The sequence below is a fragment of the Larus michahellis genome, chromosome 1 (assembly GCF_964199755.1).
Source record: "Larus michahellis chromosome 1, bLarMic1.1, whole genome shotgun sequence".
Taxonomy (NCBI): Eukaryota; Metazoa; Chordata; class Aves; order Charadriiformes; family Laridae; genus Larus; species Larus michahellis.
Window position 1 is genome coordinate 87,145,852 of NC_133896.1, and position 26,333 is coordinate 87,172,184.

The window sequence follows — 26,333 nt, forward strand, 5'->3', positions numbered from 1 at the left end:
CGCCCGCCGCCGAGGCCGCCCCGGTTTCGATTCCCGCCGTCCGGTCGCAGCCAGCCGAGGCGACAAGGAAAGATGAGCGACCCGGCGGTGTGCTGCTTCCTCACCAAGACGCTGTGCGCCCACGGCGGGCGGCTGGGGCTGACGGAGTTCCAGCAGCTCGTCGGCCTCTCGGCCCAGCAGCTGGGGGAGACGCTGTCGGCGGCGGGTCCCCAGCGGTTCCTGGTGGTGCGGGACGGCGGCCCCTCGGTGCTGGCCGTGTCGGGCGTGCGGGTCTGCGTCCGCAAGGAGTGCGGGGGCTGCGAGGGGCTGCACCTCTGCAAGGCACACCTCATGGGCAAGTGCGGGCTGGGCTCCAGGTGAGCATCGCGGGGGGCGGGGGGCCAGGCAGCCCGCCCCCTTGCCCCAGCCCCTTCCCCGGGCTTCTTCCCGGAGCCGGCCGGTCGGAGAGCGCCGGCTCCGCTGGAAGTGCCACTCCGGCCCCTTCTGCCCCGGCTCCCCGCGTCGTCCCCGTCCCCTCACCCCCGGCGTCGGGTGCAGCCTCCTACTGGGCGTTTCCTGGTCGCCAAGGGCCCGTTTGCGCTTCTTGCCGTTTTGGGTAAAAGCCTGAAGTGACGGCGGTAGGTTGAGGTTTTCTAAAGCCTAGTTTTCTTTGTCGGTATTACAGGTTTTTTGGGGGGATTTTTTGTTTTGTTTTTTTTTTTTGTTAAAGCCGCTTGGCTGCTTCGCCTGTCCCTCAGCCCACCCCCGGCACCTGAAGTAAGTAAGTAAGTTTTTAGCTATTACAGCACAGGCTGGCCAGAGGTGGTACCTAGCTTAAAACTAACGGTAAAGGGAGCCAAAAATCAACGCAGAAGTGAGCTCTGATGGAAGAATTTGCAGTTTAAGCCCCCACCCCACCCTCTTCCATCCCCAGGCCTTGCGCTGTGGCCGTGTTAGTTAAGGTGCTGAGGCCGTACCAGATTCTTCCTCTTCTGCCCCAGCAAAACCCCTCCCTGTGCCCTCAGGTCTGAAGAATGCGGAGGGGGAAAGGCCGCGTCTGTCTCCGAACGGGGCTAGCAAAGTGTTGGGATGCTGAGACTTTCTCCCCGTTTCTCACTTCACTGACGGTGCAGTAGGCTTCCAGGTGGTTCGCTGTTAGAAATACCCTGCATTTCTAACACGTATGCATGCTGGCACGTGTGCTGGATAACGCTACGTGAACTAAAATGCATGATGAGGTGATTCCCTTTGCAATGATAAATCGTTCTGCCCTCTCAGTAGCACTAAGTACTTTAAATCACCTTTGTATGTGATAGTAAAATGAAGAGTATGTCCTTCGTGGGAGGGAGGTTGATTGGGGGGGAAAATGAGGGGGCAGAAATACCGCTAGGTGGACAATATGGATCAAGACAGAATATTTTTTAACTGATAAGGTAAAATCTAGCCTTGCTTCCAATTCTTGCATCCTTTTTGTTTTAGAATCTCTGGAAAGAAAAATGTCTGTGCAAGTTACTGGGGTCTTCCTATTTACTGGAATCAGGATTTTAGTCCGGTTAAACCTGTTTCTAACATGTGTCTCGCGAGTAACTTTTCACTGCTTTTTTCTTTTTTCTAAATGTGTTATTAAACTCAGCTGATTAGTTATCATTGTATTTGTGGACTGTTTCAAGCTTTGACTTAGAAGTATGTACTCAATTGATGTAGATCACCATGTGACTGTCGGTGGAATCTGAAGTTAACCGTGGAGGAGCACTGGTGATGGCTCCTACCTTGAATATTCTGTAGCTCACCTACCTTCATAACCATTAATCAAGTGTCTGCAGAATCTAGTATCCTTAGAAGATCATTACTCAGGACCAAAGATGGCACACTTCTGCCCTTCGAACTTCACAATCTTCTTTATTTGCTTAAAAAGCAATGTGTCCAGCAGTTAGTGGGTGTCAGGGGCAAAACAACTACACGAAGGTCGATACAGAAGGATTGGGTCAGACACAGCATGAGGTAAAAATGCTTTCATGAGGAGAGTTTCAGGAGTTAACTGGAGGCTAAAAGGATAAACAGAACAGAGACTTGAGTCTGATAGATTAACAGGTACTTTTACTGGTTGAGTATGTCTAGTCTTAAGGCTGTATCAAATCATGCTTTTGAAGAGCAAGATAGAAGTAAGCTGTATTTTACTGCATTGAATTAATACACAGGTTGACCATAGTTTTCCTCTTATTATTGTTTTGCAGTATCTTTTAAAATAGATGCAAAAAAAAAATGCCATCTTGCTCTTTCTGATTCATACTCACTTCAGACATTTCTCTTAGGTTAGTAAGTGTAGCAGTGTCTTTGTTATTGTTGTTTAAGTGCTTCTTTATCCAAAACTCCAAAGTTAATGAACTTTCATGGAGTTTGGTTGTGGGTTTTTTTTAACTTCCCAGACAGCAAATATAAGGAATTGTGTTGTTTTCAGCTGCATTATCTCTTTGTTTTGTGCTTTGAGACTCATCTTTTTTTACATGCCATCCCTGGGACAACAACCTTTTATGTTCACAAAATCAAGGGTGTTGCTACTTCCACCATTGTTGATGTATTCCTCTGAAGTTAGCTTTTCCTCCAGCTGTTCAGGTTGTGTGACTTGCTTCTTGATGGAGGGGAAGAAAGTGTGGGGTAGACAGACTTGGCTTCAAATCTGTGCTGCTAGCTTTCCTAAAAGTGGTCTGGCCACATTAATGTTTAAAATGGGGGTAATAATGGTACTGTATTTCACAGAGTTGCTATGCTGTTTGGTCCATTCTCTAGCTAATTGCAGAGACCATCTAAATGTCCACAGAGACTTGCCAAACTACCTTTCTCTCCATGGGTTTTCCCAAGTTGCATGTTATCTGAGGTTCTTCTTTAAATCAACTTGACTGAAGAAGTAAACATTTATATTCCTGTGTGTTTTCTTGTAGATCTTGTAAGTACTCGCATGACATCATCAATGCTGAGAACAAAAAGGTTCTAAAGTCCCATGAGCTGTCTTGCCTCGATGAGAGTGATCTGCGAGTCCTGCTTCTCCAAAATGACCCTTTCTTCCTCCCTGATGTGAGTTGTACTGATTTCTTAAGCTTTTGTTAATTAGGAATGGGAGAGGGCAAGGAGAATGTGAAGTTTTGATCTCAATTTCAAGCTGTTAAGATACGAAACAATAATATTAAGATTAGTCTGGATGAAGTACAAATGGGAATGGCTCTGTCTGAAAGCACCAGAAGAAACACTATAGAGCCAGGGTTGTGAAAGTTCTGTGTACTTATAACTGAAAAAAGTAACAGCAATAAAACAGTTAAACACTAAGGAGTGTTTTGCTTACATAAATACTAGAAGGCTTGCATGTGGATAAGGCCAGCCATGTCATCTATGACTTGTCAGCAGGAGATGTGTCGTCTGACAGCGGGAAGTGGACAGCAGGGCTACAGCCCGATTTGCATGCCATTCCTGTTATCCCAACAGGGTAGCGATAAAGTTACTCAAAACAAGCAAACAAAGTCAGCAGCTTCACCAGAGTTTTAGAGATGGTGAGGTAAGCAAGACCGAGGTGAAAGATCACAATAATTGTACATGCTTGTCAGGATAAAAGGCCTGACCAAGACCAAAGTTTGTTGGCTCTTCTCCAAGAAATGATGGAGACTAGGAAGGGAGGGCCCTTGTCCTCTTCCAGCATATTTTGGTGCTTGAGGGTATAGGGAAGTGAGAAAAAAATCTGAGAAAATTACCAAATCACTGCAATCATTTTTGTGTAAAATCTGCCCCTTCCAAAGTGCACTGAGTTCTTGTACACAAATTTTCTATGATGCAACCTTTGTCTGGTTTGTATGCAAGTCATCGATTTTGTTAAGTTTGGCTGAACAATCCATTCTGGATGTGTGTATAAGGGCAGTGCTATCTTCAACGTATGGCTATTTCAAAGACAAGAATAGCCTGTTTCGGGCTACAGCTGCTCCTGGTTAAGAAATTACTGGAGTACTGCCTGTTACCCTTGTCTTTTGGAGGTTATAATCTCCGCAGATCTGTTGGCATAATAGTTATATTGTTTTCTTATTCCCTGCTGTGACAGTGCTGGGCTTTGACAAAATAAATTATTTTTTTTGTTGGTAGCTTTTTAAAATATGTTGTGCTGGCAGATTCAAGGAGCATGGTGGTGATGAGCAAGGAGAATTAATAATATCTTTGTCCTGCTCAGCCGCATCTAAAACTTGTGTTTCTTGTTTAATTACTCCCAGCAATGAGCAGATGGTAGCAACCATCATTGATTGGTATTACTCTTAAGCTCTTGTCTATAGATCTGTTCAGCCCTCACCGCTGGCAGGCATCATTAATTACCTCTAATTGAGCACCTTAACTCCTATTACGGAGTAAAATAGCAGAAATGACAGAAAACAGTGATTGATGCAGGCCGTTCATATTCCTGAGAGCTGAGGAGGGTGATGTGAAAGCCGACTTGGCTGTTTCTTGCTTAGAAATGCTGACTGGCTTTGCGTGTGCTGACAAATGGCATGTATGAAGTTCTCAAGCAAGAGGAAACTTTGGTCTTCTGTGACCTGAACTGGGGTGCAGGCTAAGAAAAACACAACAGCACTGCAAAATCAGGGGTTTTTACAACGTCTCTCACCTTCTCTGGCTTTTTTGTTTGTTTGTTTCTTGGCAAAATGCAAGGAGCAGTGTGCTCTCTTGATGCAGCTAAATAGTGGATTCCCTATTTAGCTGACACAGCACTTCATTCTGGTTTGGCAGTTTATTCTGATGCTCCCATGTAAAAATCTTGTCTTGCATACTGACATTATCTTTTAATACATCTTCCTCTAGATGCTCTACAAAATTGCTCTCAACCAGATTCAGTGTCTTTAATCTCTGGGAGCTTTACTTTGTAACTTCAGTGACTGGTATCTCCACTACTCTAAGGTGATATTTTGTGTAATGGATGTTCCACACAAAGTGTTTATATTTTGAGTACTCTCTCAGCTTTTATCTGATTCTATGTTTTAGTTGCCCTTTTTTTTTTTCCTACTCTCTTGAGCAGGAAGATGCAAGCGTGAAAGCAGTTCCTGTGCTCTGGCGCCCAAAACCAGTGTCTAACATAAGTCTTAGGCTTTTTTTGGTAGTTCTTAAACTAGCTTCAGGCTGCATGACAAACTGTGCTCTCTGCTTCTGGTTTTGATTAGCAGTATTCCTGGAGGAGAAAGTTTCTAGAAAGGAGAGGATATTGAAACTAAGGGGGAAAGATTGGGTTTGGAAAAGACCTATTAAGGAAGCAGTGAGTTTAAGTTTTTCTAGAAACATCCAGGGAACTATATTACTCCTTTGAAACAAGAGATTTTTGTATAAATTTATATCACAGCCCTTAGTTTGTGCTTGACTGTCTGTCTCTGGTGGATGTTGGACTAACTGCTTGTTTCCAGCTTGGTAACTTGAACGGTGATCTCCACTTGGAGGGGTGGAAGAAATTGCATGTTTGAAGCCTTAACTTATTTTTCTTCTTAGTTGGGCACTGATATGAGGCACGTACGTTTTAGATGAGGGTAACACTTTGAGTGGTATGGGGCCCCCAAAATAGAGCAACATTCTTCAACTGAGGAAGACCGTCCCTTGGCAGTGGTGTAAGATTTGATTTCTTTAGAGACTGAAGTTGCAGCGCATCTCCCACAACACTGTTCGTTATTACCTAGCACTTCCATATGTTCTTGATACATAGATCTTAGAGTGCTCTGTAGATGATAAGCCTTTCTGCATTCTCCTTGGACAGAGTTAGGAAAATGGAGGAGAGAAAAATGAGGTGACTTACCCAAAATTCTGGAGTAGGTGAATAATTACTTTGCATTGGCAGGTGCTGGTACTTCCGGATCTCACTAAGAAAGGCACATGATACTTAAGATAAATAGCTGATTACTACTAGAGGTTATAATGAGAAGAAATCTTCTGTGTCCCTTCTGGTGTTGTGGGAACCCACAACAAGACAGCATCAGACAGACCTCACTGGTGGGACCATGGCTTGCTGGGCAGAATTCCCATCCATGGTGATGTTCAGCACCCTTGATGTTCTTCATGTGTTTATAGTATTTTTCTGAAAAAAAAACCCCAAAAGCTATTGGTCTTCTATCCATATAAGTCTGAATGTTCTAGATAGTACACCAAAGTTCACCGAGAGCATTATGCTCTTATGCATCTCTATAGGAACAAGCTCTTACAAACAGTACATACGGGTTGTATTGTTAAAGGCAGTCTATGCTAATGGCATGGCATGTGCTCTTATTATGTGGCTGTCACTAATGATAATGTATGGGCCTCTGCAACCAAGGCCTACAGGTAAACTGCCTAGATTTGCTAGAAGACGCTATGTCCTCATTATAATGTCTTCCATGGTGGCCCGCTACATTAGCTGAAAATAGCTCCAAAATTAATTTTCCAAAATTTATTTTCCCAGTACAAGAGAGTGATGGAGCTACTGGAAGAGGAGTTCAGCGAAGTGGTACTGAGATGATGAAGGGACTGGAGCACCTCTAACAGGCTGAGAGAGCTGGGTCTGTTTAGCTTGGAGAAGTGAAGGCGCAGGAGGATCTCAGTCAGTATTTACAAACACCTGAAGGGGAGGGTGTAGAGAGGACAGAGCAGGCTCTTTTCAGTGGTGCCCAGGACCAGAGGTGATGGGCATGAACTGAAACACAGGAGGTTCCCTGTGAACATCAGGAAATGCTTTTTTACTGAGAGTGACTGAGCACTGGCACGGGTTCCCCAGAGAGGTTGTGGAGTCTCCCCCCTTGGAGATATTCAGAAGTCGTTTGGACACCATGCTGGGAAAGCGGCTGTAGGTGGCCCTGCAGGGGGTTCTCGGCTCAGGCACCTGGAGCACTTCTTCCCCTTCCTCCTTCTCACCTTGGCGTCTGCGGGGCTGTTTCTCACTCTTTGCCTGCTGCCCCCCTCACTACTATGCGGTGTTTTGCCCTTTCCTAAATAGGTTTTCTCAGAGGTGCCACCAGCTTGGCTGATGGGCTCAGCTGTATCCTGCAGTGGGTCTGTTGGAGCCAGCTGTGTCTGGCATGGGGCAGCACCTAGCTTCTTCTCACAGAGGTCACCCCTACTGCCAGCACCTTGCCATGGGCACCCAACAGATTGTAAAACTACTGAAAGCGTTTTATGATGCAGCTGAGCTTGAATATATAAATAATAGGCATAATTGTAAGGGGGTAAATGGGAAGTTGTGATACAGTTGCACAAACAGGGTACAGGAAAACATGTGTAAGTAAAATCTGCAAGGTATCTGGTAAAACTGAAATCCTGCAGAGCAGGCAAGAAAGGTATGTGACGGAAGCAGAATAATCCAGTAGAACAAGCAAAACCAGAACAAGTCCAGATCCCAAAAATAAGATGTCAAAAGCAAATGAGAGCATTCTTTGGGGTGTTAGAGGTAGAAAAGCATAAAGCATCCACAATGACAGAGGGAAGATGGGGAAGAAGGAAGACAACCCTATTTGGTTTCTGCTTCCCTCGGAGGCTAAGAACTGTCAAGGACAGTAACCATCAGCGCTCACTGAAACGACATCAGTTCTGTGGCTTCGTATGCTGCCACCTAATTTAGAGCAACTTTGTGAAGGCGAGTTGTTCTGGACGTGATGTTGACTGATGGCGATAAGGAACTCGCCTTTGGCAATGGGTATTGTTAATGAGTATGAATCTGGTAGAGAGTTGTTTTGCAGCTGAAACTGGCCTGATTTTTCAGTCTTTTAAACACTGCCATCCCAGCAATCTCCAGTTCCCTAGTTGAGATATAAATCTGTATCTATTCATTTGCAACATGGCATAGAAACTGTTGCTTGGAAGGGGGATTGGGAGGAGATCTGTGATGGTTCTGGTGTGATGCTGGGGCTACCTGCCAGACCGCTGCGTGTTCCTCAAAGCAACTTTCTTATTAAGGGCTGCCGCTTTGTGCTGCAGGAGTGGAAGCGTTGCTGTGGTGCTTGGTGGGCAATACGAAGGGGTTTTTTGGTGTGTGATTTGTTCCCTGGGTCCAATTCACTGCATATCTCTTTTTTGGTGAGCAGAGGAATAAAGAAGTGTGTTGCTTTTTCCATATGTACTCAAAGCAACATTCTTTACCATTTTTAGATGCCCCAATCTTCAATGTAGAATGAGCTTTACAAATAGGAAGTGCAAATGCAGTTTCAGCTCCATGAAATAATGCCTCATTTGACAGAGTATGTTTTTATGGAGGCATTTGTTCTTTGTTATGGTTTTGGTTTGTGTGGTTTGTTTTTTGTGGGGTTTGTGGTTTTTTTTTTTAAATAGAATAACTGTAAAATAGTCAATTGTTATGCACCTGCCTTACTTAGGCATCCCAGAAATGAATTCTTGTTGGATTGGCTTTTCTTTTTCTTTGAAAAAAACCTCTTCACAACTTCAAAATTCAAAATGCATGAGTCATCTGAAAATGCCTGCTCTTCCAGGCAAGAAATTTGTCCAAATTAAAGAAATCACAAGGAACACATGCATTTTAGTCACTTCTTTTCCACTGTTAAAGCTGCATGCCTGTAGAACAAAGAAAAAAAATGCTAATTCTAATGTGCTTTTCCATTTCATATTGTGTCTGTCCTTCCCATTTCTAGGTCTGCCAGTTTTACAACAGAAAAGATGATGCCTGCAGACAGCAAAACAATTGCAACAAGCTTCATGTTTGTCGACACTTTCTCCATGGGGAATGTAGATTTTTTCCATGCAAGAGGTCCCATAACCTCTTGACTACCCGTGCATTGAGACTGTTGGAAAAGGAAGGCATTGATGTGAACATAGCTTCAAACATCCAGGCTATATATGATCACAAGCATGTGGAATTCAACAAGGAACTGAAGAAGGGGAAAAGTAAGTTGTAAGAAGCACTGGGTTTAAATAGGATTCTGAGTTTGAGAGAGGTAGAAGCCATTCTTGCCTTACCTCACAGCTAAACCCTGTCGTCCTTTCTGTGCTTTCAGTACAGTACCACAAACCAGGAGAAAATTTATTGAAAAAAACAGCAGATAGGAGTAAAGAACTGACGGGACCTTTGCAAACACTGCACACACCACCTTCAGAAGGTAAATATCTAAGTAAGTACTAACTGCTTCCATGTGGAATCAGCTTCCCCATTTCCCCTCTTACAATGTGTACATAGGTTTTTTTTCCCTTCTGCCATTGATCTGCTTTCAGGAATGGAGTAAGTTATGGCTGAGTTGTGTGGGAGAGAGTGCTGCATTACTGTTGTGTAAAATACTTCATGCAAAATTGCTATCGAGTGGTTGCCAATAACTGTGACTAGGGATTTGTAACTGTTATTGCCGATCTGTTGTATCAGCAGTGGAGTGCCAGTCAAAAGTTGTACATGTGATGGACACAATCCTCAACACACAATTTGGGATTTTGCCATCTAGCTGAGGTTCTAGTCCAGCAGCGCTGTTCATTCAGTGTTTTCTCATGCAGGTCCTGGTAGCCATGTACCTGGTCAGAGCCAATGCCAGTTGCCGACAGGAGCTGGAGATAAAGACAAAGGTATGGATTGTTTCTAACCCTCCAGTCTTGAGATCAGTGGTTCTCATTGGGGTTTGGTTTCACACAGCCTTACAGCTCCTCTGAACTTTTAGATTCTTTTAGATACTCCACACACGGAGGGTGTAATGTTTAATATCAAATTTACTTATTTAAAGATAGTCGATCTTACACGGGTGTTGTAGGTTAACCCTGGTGGGCCGCTAGGCACCACACAGCCGCTCGCTCACTTCTCCCTGACCCCCAGTGGGACAGGGGAAGAGGGGGAAAAGGAAAGAAAGAATAAAAGCAAGAAAACTTGAGGGTCAAGATGGCGGGGGCTGGGGGGGAGAGGGGTAAGTGAAGGGTAAGTGGAAGAAGAAAGAAGAAAACAAAGCAAAACAGGTGATACAAAGGCATTCACTCACCACCTCCCATGGACAGGCCGATGCCAGTTTCTCAACAAAAGATAGCTAACTCTACTAAAACTCCCTCTTTTCCCTTCTATTGCTGAGCATAATGTTATATGGTATGGAATATTTCTTTGGTTAGTTTGGGTCCTCTGCCCGGTTGCGCCCCCTCCCAACCTATTGTGCCCCCCTCCCCCCCCAGTCTATTCACTGGGGAGGAAGGGTGAGTAACAGAGAAGGCCTTGATGCTGTGCAAACACTGTTCAGCAAAAGCTATGACATCATGTGTTTCAGCATTGTTTTGGTTAAAAAATCTAAAACACAGGATCATATGAGCTACTGTGAAGAAAATTAACTCTATCCTAGTCAGGCCCAGTACAGTGAGATTTCTGATGTAGCAGAGTGCTGCAAAATACAGTACAAAATACAAAAATACAGTACTGTGCTGAAAACACAGTACAAATGCTAAGTCACACTTACCAAAATATAGCAATTGCAATACACAGTTCAATCACAATACCGACGTGATTCCCTTTATGGGTCTGTATAATATGCTCACCATCACGATGCTGGGTATCCCCAGTCCCTAGTAAGGAATACGTGGGTTGAAGCCAGCTCAAGCCCATTTCTGTCTTTGAAATTCTTTTGCTAACTTTTTAGTTTTTATACTACTGTGTTGGGCTGAGCTCCATACTCACTTCCTCCATGCTGGTCTGGCCAACTCAGGCAGAGGCTTGCGCTCTTTTAGTGAACTCAAAAAGAAACGTTTCTACCACCAGTTGATCCACTCGGCTGACTTAGCCATTTATCTACAACAGAGGCCACTCTCTTGGTCATCTTTGTGTTGAGACCAAGTCAACTTCTTTGCCACAGCCGTGGTCAAGTCACAACAGCTTCATGATATCGCCCTTGCCCATCTGTACTGAGACTTCTTCCATTGTACGGGTTTATTGGTCAGTTACAAAGCCCTAGCTCATGCAGTGGGCTGTACAGGGGATAGTCAGATCCCCAAGTGCTTAACTTGGCTACTGCAATCAACTCCTTGTTTTTTCTGGGATGAAATACCAAATTCAATGTCTTTCTCTTAGAGTTGTATTTTGTTAGGGCAAATAAGGATTGATGTGTTTGTTCTTGTAGATAAAAAAGACAATTCCTCTGCTAAAGCTTTGAAGGATGACAAAGAAGATAATTCTGATGAAATATGTGTGTTTCATGTCTGGAAGTTCTGCAAACATAAAGGTAAGCTTTATAAAAAGTAATGTTATCTTGGGAGGGCAGCGTTTGCAGAGACACTCCCTGCTTAATGGCTTGGACTAGTGGTGGCCTATGGAGTGGCAGTGGCGATCATGCCTTCTCACTCATTCACTTTGTTTCCAAGTCACTAATAAACTTTGTCAGAATTACAAACGCAGTCAGAGGAAAGTGGAGTGTATATCAGCTTCCCCCCAGCAGAAAGGCCTGAAAGGCCTGTATCCAGCAGCATGCACACATGCAGGGGTGTTATGCAGGTCCAAACTCAAACACGCAGACATACATGCATTGAAAACGTAGATGATTTCAAAAAACCACAGAAGTCTCCCTCTTTCTGTGTGAAAGCTATATAGCACTGCTGCAGGTCTTGCATGCAAAGCAGTTAAAAGTTGCTGCTTCCCATTTTCTGAGAAGCAAAGCATCAATTCCAACAGTGCCGAGCAGTTTGTTAGTGGGGCAGCGTGCTACCTGTTCAGGGGTGAGTGTAGGGTCCCTCTTGGGGGATGTTCTGTGGAGTGTTGCAGTCCTTTATGCTGCTTCATTCATTGGGCTGGGCCTAAAGAACCAAAAAACATTCAGGCCTTGGTAACCACCTCATAAGCTCTAAGGGACTAATGAAAAGAGGAACAAAATATATCGGAGTGCTTATGTGATGTGTAGACTAGACTTTTTACAGCTGAGAAACATGGTGGTGTGACGCAGAGACACCTGTCTGTGGCCCTGCTCACCCAGCTGCCAATGTTGAGTTGTGGTTTCTTTGAAATGTATTTGGCAGTATGAGAGCTCATGTTGCTTTCCTAGATGAGACTGGAGAAACACACGCCCCTATTGTTCATACATATTTCTATTTTCAGCACTCTGTCTTTATTGCTTATACCAAACCCCGTTAGATAAAGCCAGAGTGTAAAAAATGCTGCTTATTTTTCCGTCGTTGTCTTGCTCTCTGTGTTATGATTGCAGAGCTCTTGACTGTGACTGATGTCATTACAGATAAATGCAAATCTGTTCATTACCATTTGCCGTATCGATGGCAGTTATATAACGGGATCACCTGGTGTGACCTTTCCATGATGGAGGAGATTGAAAAGGCCTATTGTGATCCAAAAAACAGCAGGTATAATGATGCTGGACTGCTTGCTTAGTGGTTAGGCCCCTGAGGAAAAACTCTTGTTTTCTTCTTAAAGATGTCTGACTTCTGATTCTCAGCTAATCAGAATCTAGGAGGATGTACAAATGAGAATTTTTCTTTTAAAAAGAAAAGTGAAAGTGATTGCATGGAAATATCACCTAATTTTTATCTTCTAAATATAATACAGCAATATCTTGCATTTTAAATTCTATACAGGGTAACAAGAAGTGGGTGGAATTTAGTGCTTAGAATATTAGTATTTCAGATAATGAATCATAATTTATTTATAATAATTAAGTCAGGCCTTTTAACAGCAGTTCAGAGATGGCCCTGCTGTATGGCTATTCCTTTCCTAATACAACTAGTACCTGTAATAATATCTATAATGTGCCTAGAGGAATTTTATGAAATGCCCTTTGTGTAAGCAGCCCATCTTTTTTTTCTTTTTTTTTTTTTTTTAAGAGAGCTCATTTTCCCTTTAACTTATTTCTGAAAGCCCCACTGTAATTTGTCACCCTGGATTTGTAGAGGACCTCAAGTTTGAGTTGTCTGTAAAGCCAGCAGTGCAACATCTGGCTAGCAATTGAGATGGCATTCAGTGTCTCAGAGGCCATAGTTTGCTTCTGAAGACTGGAAACGGTTTTCAGAGCTGCCATCCATGCTGTGGGAAATACTCTTATTTCAGACCTATTCAGGCAGTCATATTATATCAAAGAAAATTGCACCATCTTAAACTGAGGATTAGAGGATAAAATATATACTGTTAACTATAATAAACCTGAATTTGTCCTTACAGCACAGCAGATAGGAACATTAATTTCGAGACAATGACCTGCTGTTCTCTTTCACTTCGACGCCTCTCTACACCATCATCAGTCACAAAACCCACGTTTGTGTTGACTACACAGTGGATTTGGTATTGGAAGAATGACCAAGGCCAGTGGATTGAATATGGAGAACAGGTGAGTCCACATCCTGTGCTTTGGATCACTTCTTAAGAAATGTGTGGAGCCTCTTCCCCCTCCTTCCCCTTTACTTAGCAAGGTTAATTAAGCCAATACTTGTGCTTGAATTCTATAGCGTCCAGTAAGGCAGTGAAGCTACAGATGTTCAGAACAGATGTGACAAAATGATGACAGGCTGGAGGGGAGGAAACACACCTAATCTCCTTGCAGTGAGGTTCAGTAGGACCAGTTGTCTGTCTTTGTGTCTGGCTGATTTGTTAAGACTGCTTTCCTGACAAAGACCTTGTTGGCAAATGCAGGAAAGCAAAATTCCTTTTTTTCAGCTTGTATTGATGCGATTGTTTTTGATGATGTATGCTCGTGTCTCTCGTCAGATTCCCTTTTGGAGTTGTCCATGGCTTCTATGCAGATTTAACATGTGTACACTATCCTTGACATGTATTGTCTTTTAAATTATTCAGGAACTAGTCTTGCCTTCTGAGCCTTGTCATGCTTCCTTGGACATGCAAGGATTGCTCTGCTTTCTCAGATCAAATGTTACCTTTTTCCTTGGGTGGCCAAGTCCTCTTTGAGAGTGATCTATCTGAAAAATGCGGGAAAAGAAATAAATAAGGAGTCTGTCCTCCTTCCCCCCCAAGGCAGATGAATTTTCCCCATCTGGTTTACAGTATAGCTGCACAAATGGCAGAACACAAAGGTGACCCAGGGACATGGGAAAGTAGGTAGGAAAAGATGATGGATATAGTGACTCTCATAATGGTGGGTTTTAGTTTCAGTAAATAGCTTGAATGGAAAGTGTCTCCATCAGCATACCCTCATATTTGACATTGTTTTGTACATTAGAGAATTATACTTGCATTGTGGTTTAACCCTGGTGTCACAGAGCGGATTTAGAATCTGCCAACTATGCCAGTTTGTTGTGGGGGAGATTTTAGACTGTTTAAAGAACCATTGCTGAAGTAGCAGCAAAAGTAGTTTTACTCAAGTAGGATGTTGCAAAGGTGAGATTTAACAAAGCCCAATGACAAGGTTTACTCTATTACTTACTGCACGAGGATATAATAACAATAATAATACAGTTACCAATACAAAAGCTTAGTACGCTATAATACAAGGTTATGCACGATATTGGTCACTTACCAAAGATCTGCAGTTGGTAAGGGGTCTCGGCCTCAAGAAGTAATTTGAGAGGCATCCACGCTCAGGGAGAGATCACTGCTGTGCGGCCTGCTCCTTAGCAGGGAGAGCTCAAAAAAGCTCACTCAGGCTGTCATATTTATGGGATAAAGTGGTTGGCTCGTAGTCAAATTACATGTGGTAGAAAAGGTAAGCATGAGACTTCTTGTACCCACAACTTCCTTTGTTCCTTGACAAATTAGACTTGGAAGAACCACCTGCTATTCATGTGTTAATCACATGATCAGTGTTCCAGTTTCCAAGCTCATATGCATCAATGCTCACCACGTCACCTTGTTCCTGTGTGGGTTTTCAGGGAACAGGTTGGAACTACAATAGTTCTGAGTAGATTCCTCTTCATCCTGCTCTTTGCCTCTTCTTTCCCTGTACCCAAACTAGCTATCCAGGGTTTAGTCCTGACTGTGTTTACTCATTACTCTTCTCTCTCTCTCTCTCTCTCTCTCTTTTTTTTTTCCTCTTTTTTTCCCCCCAAAGGGAGAAGAGAATAGTGTGAATGCGCCGTCTTCTGCTATTATTGAGAATTTGTATCTAGCAGATCCAGATGCCACCATATCTTTCCAGGCTGGCTTGCATCATTACCAGCTCAATTTTAAAGGTACTCACTTTATAAGTTTTCATTTACAACTGTGCAGTGCTTTACAAAGCCTTACTTCCAAACTATCCCAGCTTTTGGAAACTATGATTTCTTTTACTAACATTACCAGATATACTCATTGGAAGGAAAAGCAAGATAGCGATGGCCCAGAGAAAATTCCATACAAAAGTTGCCTTCCCCTTTACTCATTGACACTATCCAGGTTCACACAGGATCAGAAATAAAAAGATACATAGTCTTCACATAAAGTCATAGTAAACTTTAAGTGAGTTAACCCTGTGAATGGTAAAAATGAAAAACGAAGCATCTTTCTGTGCTGTTGGAGCAACATTTAAAGAGTGTGAATGACTTCAAGGAGCAATCAAGATAGGCACCGGTTAAATAACAGTGTTATGGGAAGGAGAGGAAGCTTATATAGGTTTTGTGCAACAATTCTTCAGCAGATGGAATTGACGATGAGTATGCCACTTTTCATTAACGAATGACTGTCGTTCATTAATAAACCCATCGTGTAGACTTTTCGTGACTTTTTCTTTTTCTTTCTGTTTTCTCCTCAAGAAATGACCCAGACAAACATCTCTTATGGAACTCAAAGACGAGTTTGCAGGCGACCAAAGTTTTTGTCTTCTGAAGATGTACAGAAGATAAAGAAAGGGTAAATGATGCTCTTTAAATTGTTGGTTTTTTCATAGTTCAGAAGTAAGGCAAAATGGCTAGCAGTGCTGGCAATAATCGTGCAAAGAACGTAGCTGTTGCTAGAAGAAAACTTATTCATTTGACTGAACAGAAGCTATATCACAAACTGCCGGCTTGGTGCATCACCTGGTTTCTGGGGTACATGTTACTCCAAGTACCACATCCATGGGACTGGTGATGGACAGCTTTTTCTTAAAGAAGCAAGTGAAAGGGGACTATGACAATTAAATGGCAGCATGCAAAACCCAGCTCACAGACTGAGGCTGTTTCCGTGATTTATTTTGTTTATTTTTAAGTGTAGGAATTGGCCAAAGGGTTTGCTTCCAATTTGAGTGTTCAGAGCAGTAATAGAATTACTAACGCTTTGTTCTCTGTCTGTTTATAAACAGCCAGAGGGATTCTTCTATTCCAAATCAAGCCTGTCCTACCCACTGGGATCAATCCGCACTGCCTGAGTTGGGATACAAGGTATCATTTTTTTTCCTCTTTTTTTTTTTTACCCTTGTAATTGTGATGGAAAGGCACGGGTCAAAGGAGGATGCTGCTTAACTGAAGCAATTGTAACTGGGTAGATGCTAAAAAGAAACAGGAGTGTTTTCTTGGGTGGGTTTGCTCTAAAGATCTAGGTGATCTCCCAAGAGCTCTTTAAAAAGGTGCCAAATTCCCATGAAATTCAGGTGCATTTTAGGCATCTATCTACACACAAACCCAAACCTCACCAAATTCAAGACAAAAAGATTCACTGTTAAAGATGAAAAAAAAATGGCTTACTTTGGTGACTTAGTGGACCAGTTAAACAAGGGGCTTTTATGAAGTGGGTATTTCTTCACCAGCAGCTGGGCTGAGACCAAACCCTTTCTGTGTAGGTCATTAAAAAGCCATTAAATATTAATACCATCATGGCTGTTGGTGGATAAAGTTTGGATTGGAGATCTAGCAAAGGAAATCTCTATATGCTCTTTCAAGTCACCCAGTGCTGTCACATACATCCAGAATCTGAGCACAGACCGTCGCCTCAAGGAATGGCAGAATTAAAGTTACAGCCAATAATATCAAAAAAGCAGTTGCAATGATCTCTTCAACAAAACAAACCCCTGTCAGCCCAAAGTCTATGTTTCTATTTGGTCTACCAATTTTTAAATTACTAGGTCTAAGGGTATTAAGAAGCAATCCTTCTGGAAGAGCAACACAGACTATGGAAGTACTACAGTGTGCTAGAAAAAAGGCTTTTCAGTGTTACACTTGTCCTTTTTTATAGTGGTTTTGACCCTGATTAAGGAAGAGCACATAATGTGGAGCATAAGAGGTTTTTCTTGTTGACTGTGTCACAGAATCTTGTGTGATGCTGACCAAGTTGTATTGGCACAGATATCATGATGGCTAGGGACAGGACAGAAGTAATAATCACATTTCCTGAATTCTTTCTGGCTACTTTCAGTTGACAGAGAGCTCCATTGATACTCTCACTCTTTGTGTTTTATTTTCCCTAATGTAGTTACATTGGCAGTGGCATAAGAACCAGAAATATCATGTGTCTCAGCTTCTGTGGGCTGGTTTCTGTTATTCTGCTTTGTGCCGAATGTTTCGTGATACCCCGATTACCCTCTTGTGTTGGATTATGCCTTACTCAGTGTAACACCTGTATCTGGCCATGCGTGTGTATAGCAAATTCAGCTAAATACAGTTCTGATGAAAAATCAATGAGTAAAACTTAAGTCAACTGCTCGGTACGTTAGCTGCCTTTGAGTAGCTGTTTTTCAAAATTAGCAAAAAACCCTAATTTTTCAAGAGTGTAAAAGTGTCAGGCACAGCACCTGCTGAATGAACTAATAATGAGTTTGTGTAGGAATGTGGCAGCCAGACCTTTTGAAGATTTGGGCCTGTGATATTTTGAGGTCTGTCAAAATAATAAAGGGTATAGCTAACCACTTCTTCCTTTGGCCTGTTTGGCTACTAATCAGCAGCTTAACTGATTAACATAAGCTTAAATTTTTCAAAAGAATGCCAGGAAGACAGCTAGCTCAGTTCTTTTTACGTCTCCAAGTTGTATGTACTTAACTACTTCCCTTATTTACTCTGAAAACTTCAATCTGAATTTTAGTTGGGTCTATTTGAGGTGTTTCTGGAGTCACTAAGGTGAGTGTGAGAGGCTTTGGAATGCGACGTGCAGATCCATGGTATCACTGGTGGTAACTTGTGGGGATGCATGAAACAGAAGGATCGTCTCGTTTCCTAGAGCTCAGTTTGCTTGCTGAGTTGGCACCTAAGAGAACCATCTCTTAACTTGTAAACTGAGTGCCTTTCATAGGAAAGGAGGAGTTCATTCTGTACCTAAAACGTGACAAAGCCTGCACTACCTGTTGGTACTAAAAGTGGAAGCCTGGACTAAATTAAATATTTTTGTGGGACCCTAAGCTTGTTTTTTTGCAGTAGGTAATATTGGGACTGGCTGGGATTCTGCATGCATGTGATGACCATCGTAGCATCTGACAATTACGACTTGATGAATTTCCTTCTCTTCAGACATTGACAAATAATCCTGGCAAAATTTGCTGCGCTGGAAGTGATCCATTTTAAAAAGGAACACCTCTATGAGATAGGGAGAAAGTCATCTTTGCTTAAAAAGAGCAGTTCTGTTTTGGTAACATTGCTTATTTTTTGAGGGTTGCTGTGTCTTAATCTCTAAATCATTTCGAGTCATAGTTCTATAGAAAGTAGAGTGTATGAAATGCACAATGGAAATTGGAAACACCAGTTGAAAAGCTGATGTGGATTTCTTCTGTCTGTGTTTAACGAAGTGGAATTAGTAGTTGGGAAACCTTTTAAAGGCCAAAGAAAAAAAAAAAGAATTTGTATTGTCTTGGAACTTTGTGCTTGGTTTTAAATTGTTTCTTTAATGTACAGCTGAGGAATGTGTGCAATGAATGTGTGGGTTTTTTTATGTCAGGATTAGTCATCATGCGGCTGCTGTGTTGCCGAATCCTGACAAGACTGCTGTGCTGTGGCAGGAATGGGAGCTGATGCAATGTAAACAGTCTATCTGTGTACTTCATGACCATTAGTTCTAGTTGGGTCACTGTCACTAATACAAACTATGCTGCTTCCAAAACCTAAGTCAACCAGAGATCAAGGTTTGATATCACAGAGCACTGTTCTTGTGCAGTCATTGGCTGTCAATTACTGTCAGGGCAGTGATTCTTTCTCTGCCTCAGAAACTCCCCTTCTTGATAGTGGGTTAGCAAATGCTTATCTTCTCTAGGCTTTTCCTTTTTAGGCCTGAAGATGAAAAGAGCTAAAGAAGTTATGTTGCTATGAAGTATCAACCTGCAATAGCAATGTGGTGTTATCCTTTATTAGCAGGGCAAGCATCCTTGGGGAGGTAAGGACAATCCCACAAAGTTCTCATGCAAAAGAGAACTAGCTTTGTTGCTTGGAGGCCATCATATGACAAAATACTTGAAGTACCTTTCTTACAGGGTTAGGTCTTGTACCATGTGGCTGACCCTCTGCTTTACCCAGAAGGGTTGCAGTTCCTCGGTATAAGATGCATCGTAGCAAAAGCATTACTTATAGTCTAAGTAAGAATTGCTTATGTATAAATAAAAGACGTAGTACTGCAATATAGTGACATCATTTTCATCGTGTAGGTGATGGTAAGCAACTTGAGCTGTGGTGTCACAGAGCACGCAGATAATAAATACTCGCTTATCCAAATTGTTTTCTGTGTTGTGTTGTAAAGAAACTTTGGAAAATACTCTTGTATTAAGACATGGGAAACTTCATTCAACATTGTAAAAGCTTTTTAATAAATTTAAAGAAGTAATTCTTTCTCGTGCAGATGACTTTATTCTTAATCCGTAGAAGACTTTCCTATGATAGGCCTCTTCTTCAGTAAATATTTAATGCACAAGCTGGACATGGTGTCCAGAAAACCACTTCTTTATTTTTATGCAGCTGTGAAATATAAATCGTATTTTATCTCCTCTCTAAACTCAGACTTCCAAAACATGGAGCTTTTGCCTCTCGGTTTAAGATGTTGATTTGATATTGCCTCCTAGGATGACTGCAGCTTTTCTGCTTAAAACGCCACGTTGATGCATGGGATGTTGGGCATTTCACTTGAAATCCTCGAGTCCCCATTTGGCTTAGGCAGCGGTGAAATGGAAAGTATTACCAAGTGACATCGGTCTGCCAGCGTTATGCATTTTCAGTCAAGTTTATGGAAGAAAAGTGTTTGTTCTAGAAGATAAAGACACAGATTATACTGGAGGAAAAAATGGAAAATTTATGCATGACATAAGCAGAAGAGCTCAAATCATGTTTTCATTATGTTTTGCATTAACTTTTCTTTGGGGAAAATGTGCATTTCTTGGTGGATTTTTATATGCGAAAAGTATGGGTAAATACACTCGTTTCCTTTAGGAAAGGAGGGGATATATTTTCCTAAGCAGGTATTCGGTGTAACATTCCCATTAGAATCTTAATTGTTCTGTTATGTTTAGAAATGTAGCTTTTTTCCTTAAGTCTATATTTAAGTGCAACCTTCCAAGTTTTAACTTTGAAAAGTTAAGAAGTTACGATGCTGGGAGGTCGTCTGTATTTTGTTTGTTTCATCTTTAATAGCTGAAGCTCCCTTATATGTCTGGTTACAAATGATACTGTTGTCTAACATATTTTTTCTTAATCAGCTTTATAATATAAAACCAGTATTATCTGGAATAATCAGTCAAGTTTTCTTTTTGGAATTTCTGTTTCATTGAGATTTAAAGTTACAAGTGTCAACTCTTACTTGGAGATGATGATTCATCCTTTCGCTTTCAGCGTCCTTCCTGGAGAGAGGCGAGGTGTCCTTGCAAAGCAGGAGTGACATACTGATTTACATATTACGCGTCTGTCCTAATTATTCACGTAGTCAGGATCTAAAGCATTAAATTAACCTTCATAAGTATAGTTTGGGGACCCTTTTGAAAGTATATCTGCTATCATTAGGTTCCGCGTGTTATGAGCTAACTGAAGCCTCGTGTCTTCTTTTGCTTTGGTTTCTATTTTATAGACAGTGGAGCTCAGTAACACAACTCCGGAATACGATGAAATAAAACAGCTGTTTCATCAGACTATGAAAGGCTACAATGTCCTTAAAATACGGAGGGTTCAGAATCCGTCCCTCTGGAAAGTGTTTCAGTGGTTAGTATTTGTTTCCTTATCCTTATGGAGCGGGATTCTCCAAGAGCTGGTGTCCTGTATCTACTTCCTAGGAAAGGAAAGACGTTACCACCCGTCGTTTAGCGTGACTGGTGTTCCCTTCTTAGGGGCAGTTTCAGGAGTGAAATTAAGTCTCTAAGACCTTACAGAGAATTGTCTGCTCCCAGAGGGAGGTTCTTTTTGCAGGGCTTCTTGGAAGATGAGGGTGGGGAATGGACAGAAAGACATGAATGATGCAAAATTGGGATGAGGATACCCACAGTGATGTGGAATAGCGTATTGTCCCTGGGATTGAATGCTAACTGCCTGCTGCATGCGCGCTGTCTGTTACAAATGTTTATCCATTAGACTATATGAAATGCTCGCTAAAAAAGAAGTGGGTAAGGGTAAAGGGTGTGGGGGTCTTTTCCCCCTCGCCCCCAGTCAGATTTATCTAAGGCTTTTTCAAGAGTTTGAGTGCCTTTACTGATGGCAGTCAGTATTCACTGAGAAAGAATCCCTGTGTTTTAAATCAATGATCTCTGAGTTCCAGAGCTCCTTTCTGGTTTTCAGCATCTGCACCAGTGATACTGAACTCCAGGTACTTAACGCCAAGCTAGATACCAACAGATTTGACCAGGTGCTAGTGACAATAAATGACCACGTTCAGGTTAATTTGGGAGCAGATTAAGCTGTTGCGTAGAACAGTTGTCTAGTCTGAAACAAAAGCACTGATACTCAATGGAAGTATTCAAGGACTTGTATGGAATGGTAGTGGAGAAAAAAAATACTCCTCGAATAAGTGCTTTCAATTGCAAAGTGCCTGAACCCAGGAAGTTCTCAGCTAAGAGCTTTTCATAAAACCATCTAGCAAAACTTCAGACACTTCAAAACATGTAATAGTGCATACTTTTTATCCTCCTCCAATGAGATAATTAAGCTGACCAGGCAGAGTTTAACGTTGCCAAGTTCTCAATGAACAAATTTCAGTCCGTTGCTCTTAACTTCTCCTCTACACAGTTTACAATTTGGAAGGATTCTCCCCTCTCTCCGGCTCTTCACTTTGTAGCTGATCACTTCCTGAAGAATATTACTGTTTTGTCCACTTCAACAGCTTCTGCAAACCCGTGGGATGTCCAGATGCTGTGAAATAGTGATGGGAGATACTATCTGAGCCTTACATTGTGATTCCTCTTTTGAAGCTGGTCAAAGCTCGGTCTGACTCTGGTGGTGAAAGTGGTGGAAGAAGGCTCAGTGTCTCTCCTTCTGGCTCTTGTCTCCTTAGCTGCACTGATCTCAACGAGGGGCAGGAGCTCGGGGCGTAGGGCAGTTTGAGTTCGCTAGGGGAATGAAGAGCAAGGTGCCTCTGGCTGCTGGAGCGTGGAGGCTCTGTGGTTAGCACCACCTCCGCTCCGCAGCGAGCTTGTGGGTGGGAAGGGACCAGAGACATTAAAGCAGAACTACTAGGACCCTACAGAGGAGCAAGAGTGGGGACTGCAATAGTGTCAATGCTTACTTAAATTCATAGAATTATCTAGAATTGCTGGGCAGCAGTATCAGTATATTGCTCATCTTGTAATTGGGCATCATACTATTAGTCTATCTCTTCTAAACTGAGAGAAGAGAAAGCAGACTGGAAGTCTCATGCAACCGATATTTACACGTACATGCTATACTCTTTTTCTTTTTTTTTTTTTTTTTTTTTTTTTTTTTAAAACCCTTTCTCACTTTTTTCCCATGGCTCACACTCTCCTCCCCTGCATTTTTCTGTTAGGCAAAAGGAGCAGATGAAAAGGGAAAATGGAGGGAAGGAAGTCAATGAAAAGCTTCTGTTCCACGGAACCAAGACCTCCTTTGTGGAATCCATCTGCATTCACAACTTTGACTGGAGAATTTGTGGAAGCAATGGAACTAACTATGGAAAAGGTATGTAGGAAGTGACTCTGTGTGTTAGATGTCTACTTAGACTGCCTTGATACTACAGCAATCAAAGTTTTGAAGTCTTTAACTAGAGAGGGTGGAAAAAAAAGAGGTAGGAATTGGTTTTATGATCTTCCCTCTGGAGAGGACAAGAATTTGCTTGGTGCAGGGGTAAGTCTTTTCACCAGTTCTTAAGAGAGTTAATGTAGGGATTTGAAAAAGCTTCTGTTGCTGTAGGTGGGATCTTCCGAAGGCTCAAGGTCATAGTTTGAACTTGCCAGAGAAACAGCCGCTAGTCTTCATGGCAGGGAGCCAGAAGGTTGTGCATTCCCTCGGTATGATTGTGGAGGGTCCTCGTGTTTTCTTGTCTTTCTCTCTCATCATAACACACATACCTGTAGTGTTTTTATATGGTTTGGGTTTTTAAAAATTATTCTTTAAATAGCAAATTCTGAATGGAAATTCTGTGGCGAAATCCTTTCTCTTTTAAAAATGTCTGTGGTACGAGGTAAACTGAGTAAGAGGAGACCTGAAAGTTGGATGTTCAGGAGATGCTCAGTTTTTGCTGTAACTTTATACATACTTCTTATAACCATGTTTTCATATCATTTTCTAGGAAGTTACTTTGCTAGAGATGCTTCCTATTCCCATGCGTACTGTCAGCCTGAAGTGAAAACAAGCACCATGTTCGTGGCTCGTGTATTGGTTGGAGATTATGTGAAAGGCAACTCAGCCTACGTTCGCCCCCCAACAAAGTCTGCTGATGGGCTTCGCTTTTATGACAGCTGTGTGGATGATGAGTTAAATCCCTCCATTTTTGTTGTCTTTGAAAAATACCAGATTTACCCAGAGTATGTGATAGATTATAAGGCGGGAGAGAGATGTGTTATATCTTAAAAGAATCAGAGCTGTGTGTGTCACTCATCTTATTTGCCATATTGCAGGTGTTATCATACTTTGTGAATTCTTTCTTTTTAATACAATCCCTTGGAATGTTAATCCAAAGAATTTCTGTATTGAGGAGGGCTGGCAGAACAGATGTGACATTTGTTGAGACTAATTGCCTTGTCTTCTTGTCGTCCTCTCTTAAATGAAGCATAGACATTTGGATAACCATAGCAGAAGAATCAGAATCATGGGATGGGAAATAGAATGTTATGACTTCTGTGGGCAAATAAACGTAAACACACTTTCTTAGGAATAGAGTAGAGAGGGTTTCTCTTTGCAAACAGTTCACTTAAGGGGAAAATTGAGACTTCAGTAGTTCTTAAGCAAACTTTCAGGTTATTAGTAGTCAGAGATTCTTTTCAGTCCAGGATATGGCCGTTCTTGATCTAATAGTCTACCACAGTTCTAAACGGGTCAATATACGTAAGAATGACTTGACTTAGTTTTAAAAATTCTGCTTCTTAATGCTGATACTAGTTTCAAGTTTCAAATGGTAAACCAAAAAAAATTAAAATCTTATTTTAAATCCGTGTCATAAGTTCTCAAGTCGAGAAGTTTTATCTGTACGATGGCGGTTACTGTTTGGATCAGAAAATTGTCGGATCAAATTCTTTTTGCGGATCTGCAAACCTGTAACCTATACAAAAATCGAGCACAAGTGAAACTCTGAAAGTAACAACCTATGAATAAGCAGGTACTAAAATTTGGTGGCTTGGCTGCAACAAACGGCAGTAAGTACATAAAGGCTGTGTGTCATGGTTAAGCCCAGCTGGCAACTTAGGACCATGCAGCTGCTCGCTCACTCTCCCCCCCAGTGAGATGGAGAAGAGAGTCAGAAAAGTAAAAATGAGAAAACTTGTGGGCTGAGATAAAGACAGTTTAATAGCTAGAGGAAAAGCCGCACACGCAAGCAAAGCAAAACAAGGAATTCATTCACCACTTCCCGGCAGCAGGCAGGTGTTCAGCCATCTCCAGGGCTCCATCACACGTAGTAGCTACTTGGGAAGACAAAACACCATCACTCCAAATGTACCCCCCATCTCTTCCTTCTTCCTCAGCTTTATATGCTGAGCATGACGTCACATGGTATGGAATATCCCTTTGGTCAGTTGGGGTCAGCTGTCCCGGTTGTGTCCCTTCCCGGCCTGATCATTGGCAGGGCGCTGTGAGGGGCAGAAAAGGCCTTGACTGCCTAGCAACAACGAAAAACATGAGTGCGTGATCATCACTGTTTCTCATCCCAAATCCAAAACATAGCCCACCAGCTGCTAGTAAGAACGTTATCTCTATCCCAGCCAAAACCATGACGTTGTGTCACAACAAGCCAGGCTCTCAAGTGAATGTGACCACAGATTTTCTCAACGTGGACATTTATTTAGCAAATGCAATAGGACAGGAGAAACATCTTAAGAAGCATTGATATTTTCTGTCCTATTTGTATAGACTAATTTTTGTTTTTCCAGAAATACGACATGACTGGAAGAGACCAGTTATGTGCTCTAGAGGCCAGTGGTAGAACTGCTGTCCTAAGACGCTTCATATATGTGTTTTGTTGCCCATGTTGTGTTGGGCAACTCACTGAGAACTCGCTGTTAAGTGTGGTTCCTCTTCGCGTTTTGAGGTCGCTGTGGGTGATCCTGGATACTGCTTCCCTCTGGGTCTGTTTTTTTGATACGCTGGCTTTGCCTTTGTCAGTGATGTACAACCTTACTAACAGCGGTTAAGCCCTTTTTTATTAAGTTACATGTTTTTTATTGTCCCAAAAAAGAAAATACAGGAACTCTTATAGAATTTCTGCTGAATTTTAATAGGGAGTTTGGAAGTTAATTGAACTGAAGACCCTCTGTACAAAGATGTCTTATTCGGGCAGTCTAGTTGTTAAGAGGGAAACTTGCTGAGGACAGAGGAGCAGTAATTTTTGCTTTCGGATAAGCCTTACAGTAACAGGAATAGCCTCCCAGTTATTTGCACCTTCAATACAGATCTGAAATCCCGCATGTACCACTCAAAGTTTCCAAGTTACCAAAAGGACAGGGAAATAGAGAGAACTAGGAAACCTTATTAAAATTACTTAGAACTAAAGAAAAACATGTCAGTAATGTATTAAAAGGGGAAGATTTCAGAACTTTTTAAGACCTCTCTCACTTTTGTTTGCCTGTAGAGTTCTTAAATCATTGAGTTTTGCCATATTTGCAAATAAAATTTATTTTTACTCACCTTTTGCTTGTTAGTGTGCACTTTGTCTCCGTACATGAATTTATGGCATAACGAAACAGACCTAGTGAAGTAGCCATTTAAAACATGTGCTCAGCGTCTTCCTTTCATCTGTGTTTCTAAACCAGGGAACTGTGTGGATGTAGTTTTGCATTTTAGTGTAGATGCCGAGCTAAGTATGAAGGACAGAATACAGTCTGATTCATGAAGAATATTTCTACAAAGAACTTCCTAAGATACCCATAATATTATGTGCTGTGGTAGTTTGGTTGGATTCTTTGTAATTAAACAGCTACTCTGAGCAGTTGTCAGAGTCCTAAGAAAGGGGGAAAGAA

General features: G+C 41.9%; 2 protein-coding genes across 7 annotated transcripts in view; one reads left to right on the forward strand and one right to left on the reverse strand.

The window, feature by feature from the left end:
• LOC141744366 (protein mono-ADP-ribosyltransferase PARP12-like) lies at positions 1-24,675 on the forward strand. 5 transcript variants are annotated; one of them, XM_074590115.1, is made up of 14 exons: positions 1-356; positions 2,919-3,051; positions 8,601-8,853; positions 8,964-9,077; positions 9,448-9,516; positions 11,040-11,141; positions 12,114-12,267; positions 13,079-13,244; positions 14,919-15,039; positions 15,598-15,694; positions 16,125-16,203; positions 20,789-20,919; positions 22,691-22,842; positions 23,453-24,675. In XM_074590115.1, the coding sequence occupies exons 1-14, from the start codon at positions 73-75 to the stop codon at positions 23,731-23,733; spliced, it is 2,136 nt and encodes a 711-aa protein (XP_074446216.1). In that variant the 5' UTR covers positions 1-72; the 3' UTR covers positions 23,734-24,675. The 5 variants fall into 5 exon arrangements, with proteins under 5 accessions (XP_074446216.1, XP_074446236.1, XP_074446227.1 ...); XM_074590135.1 differs by having other exon boundaries at positions 12,144-12,267; XM_074590126.1 differs by having other exon boundaries at positions 8,964-9,065.
• TTC38 (tetratricopeptide repeat domain 38) overlaps positions 24,649-26,333 on the reverse strand; it is a 25,396-nt gene continuing 23,711 nt past the window's right edge. Inside the window, exon 15 of one of the 2 annotated variants that reach the window (XR_012587422.1) lies at positions 24,649-24,976. The gene's annotated coding sequence lies outside the window, so the exon portion shown is untranslated. The remainder of the gene's footprint in view (positions 24,977-26,333) is intronic. The other variant, XR_012587425.1, reaches the window with a different exon arrangement.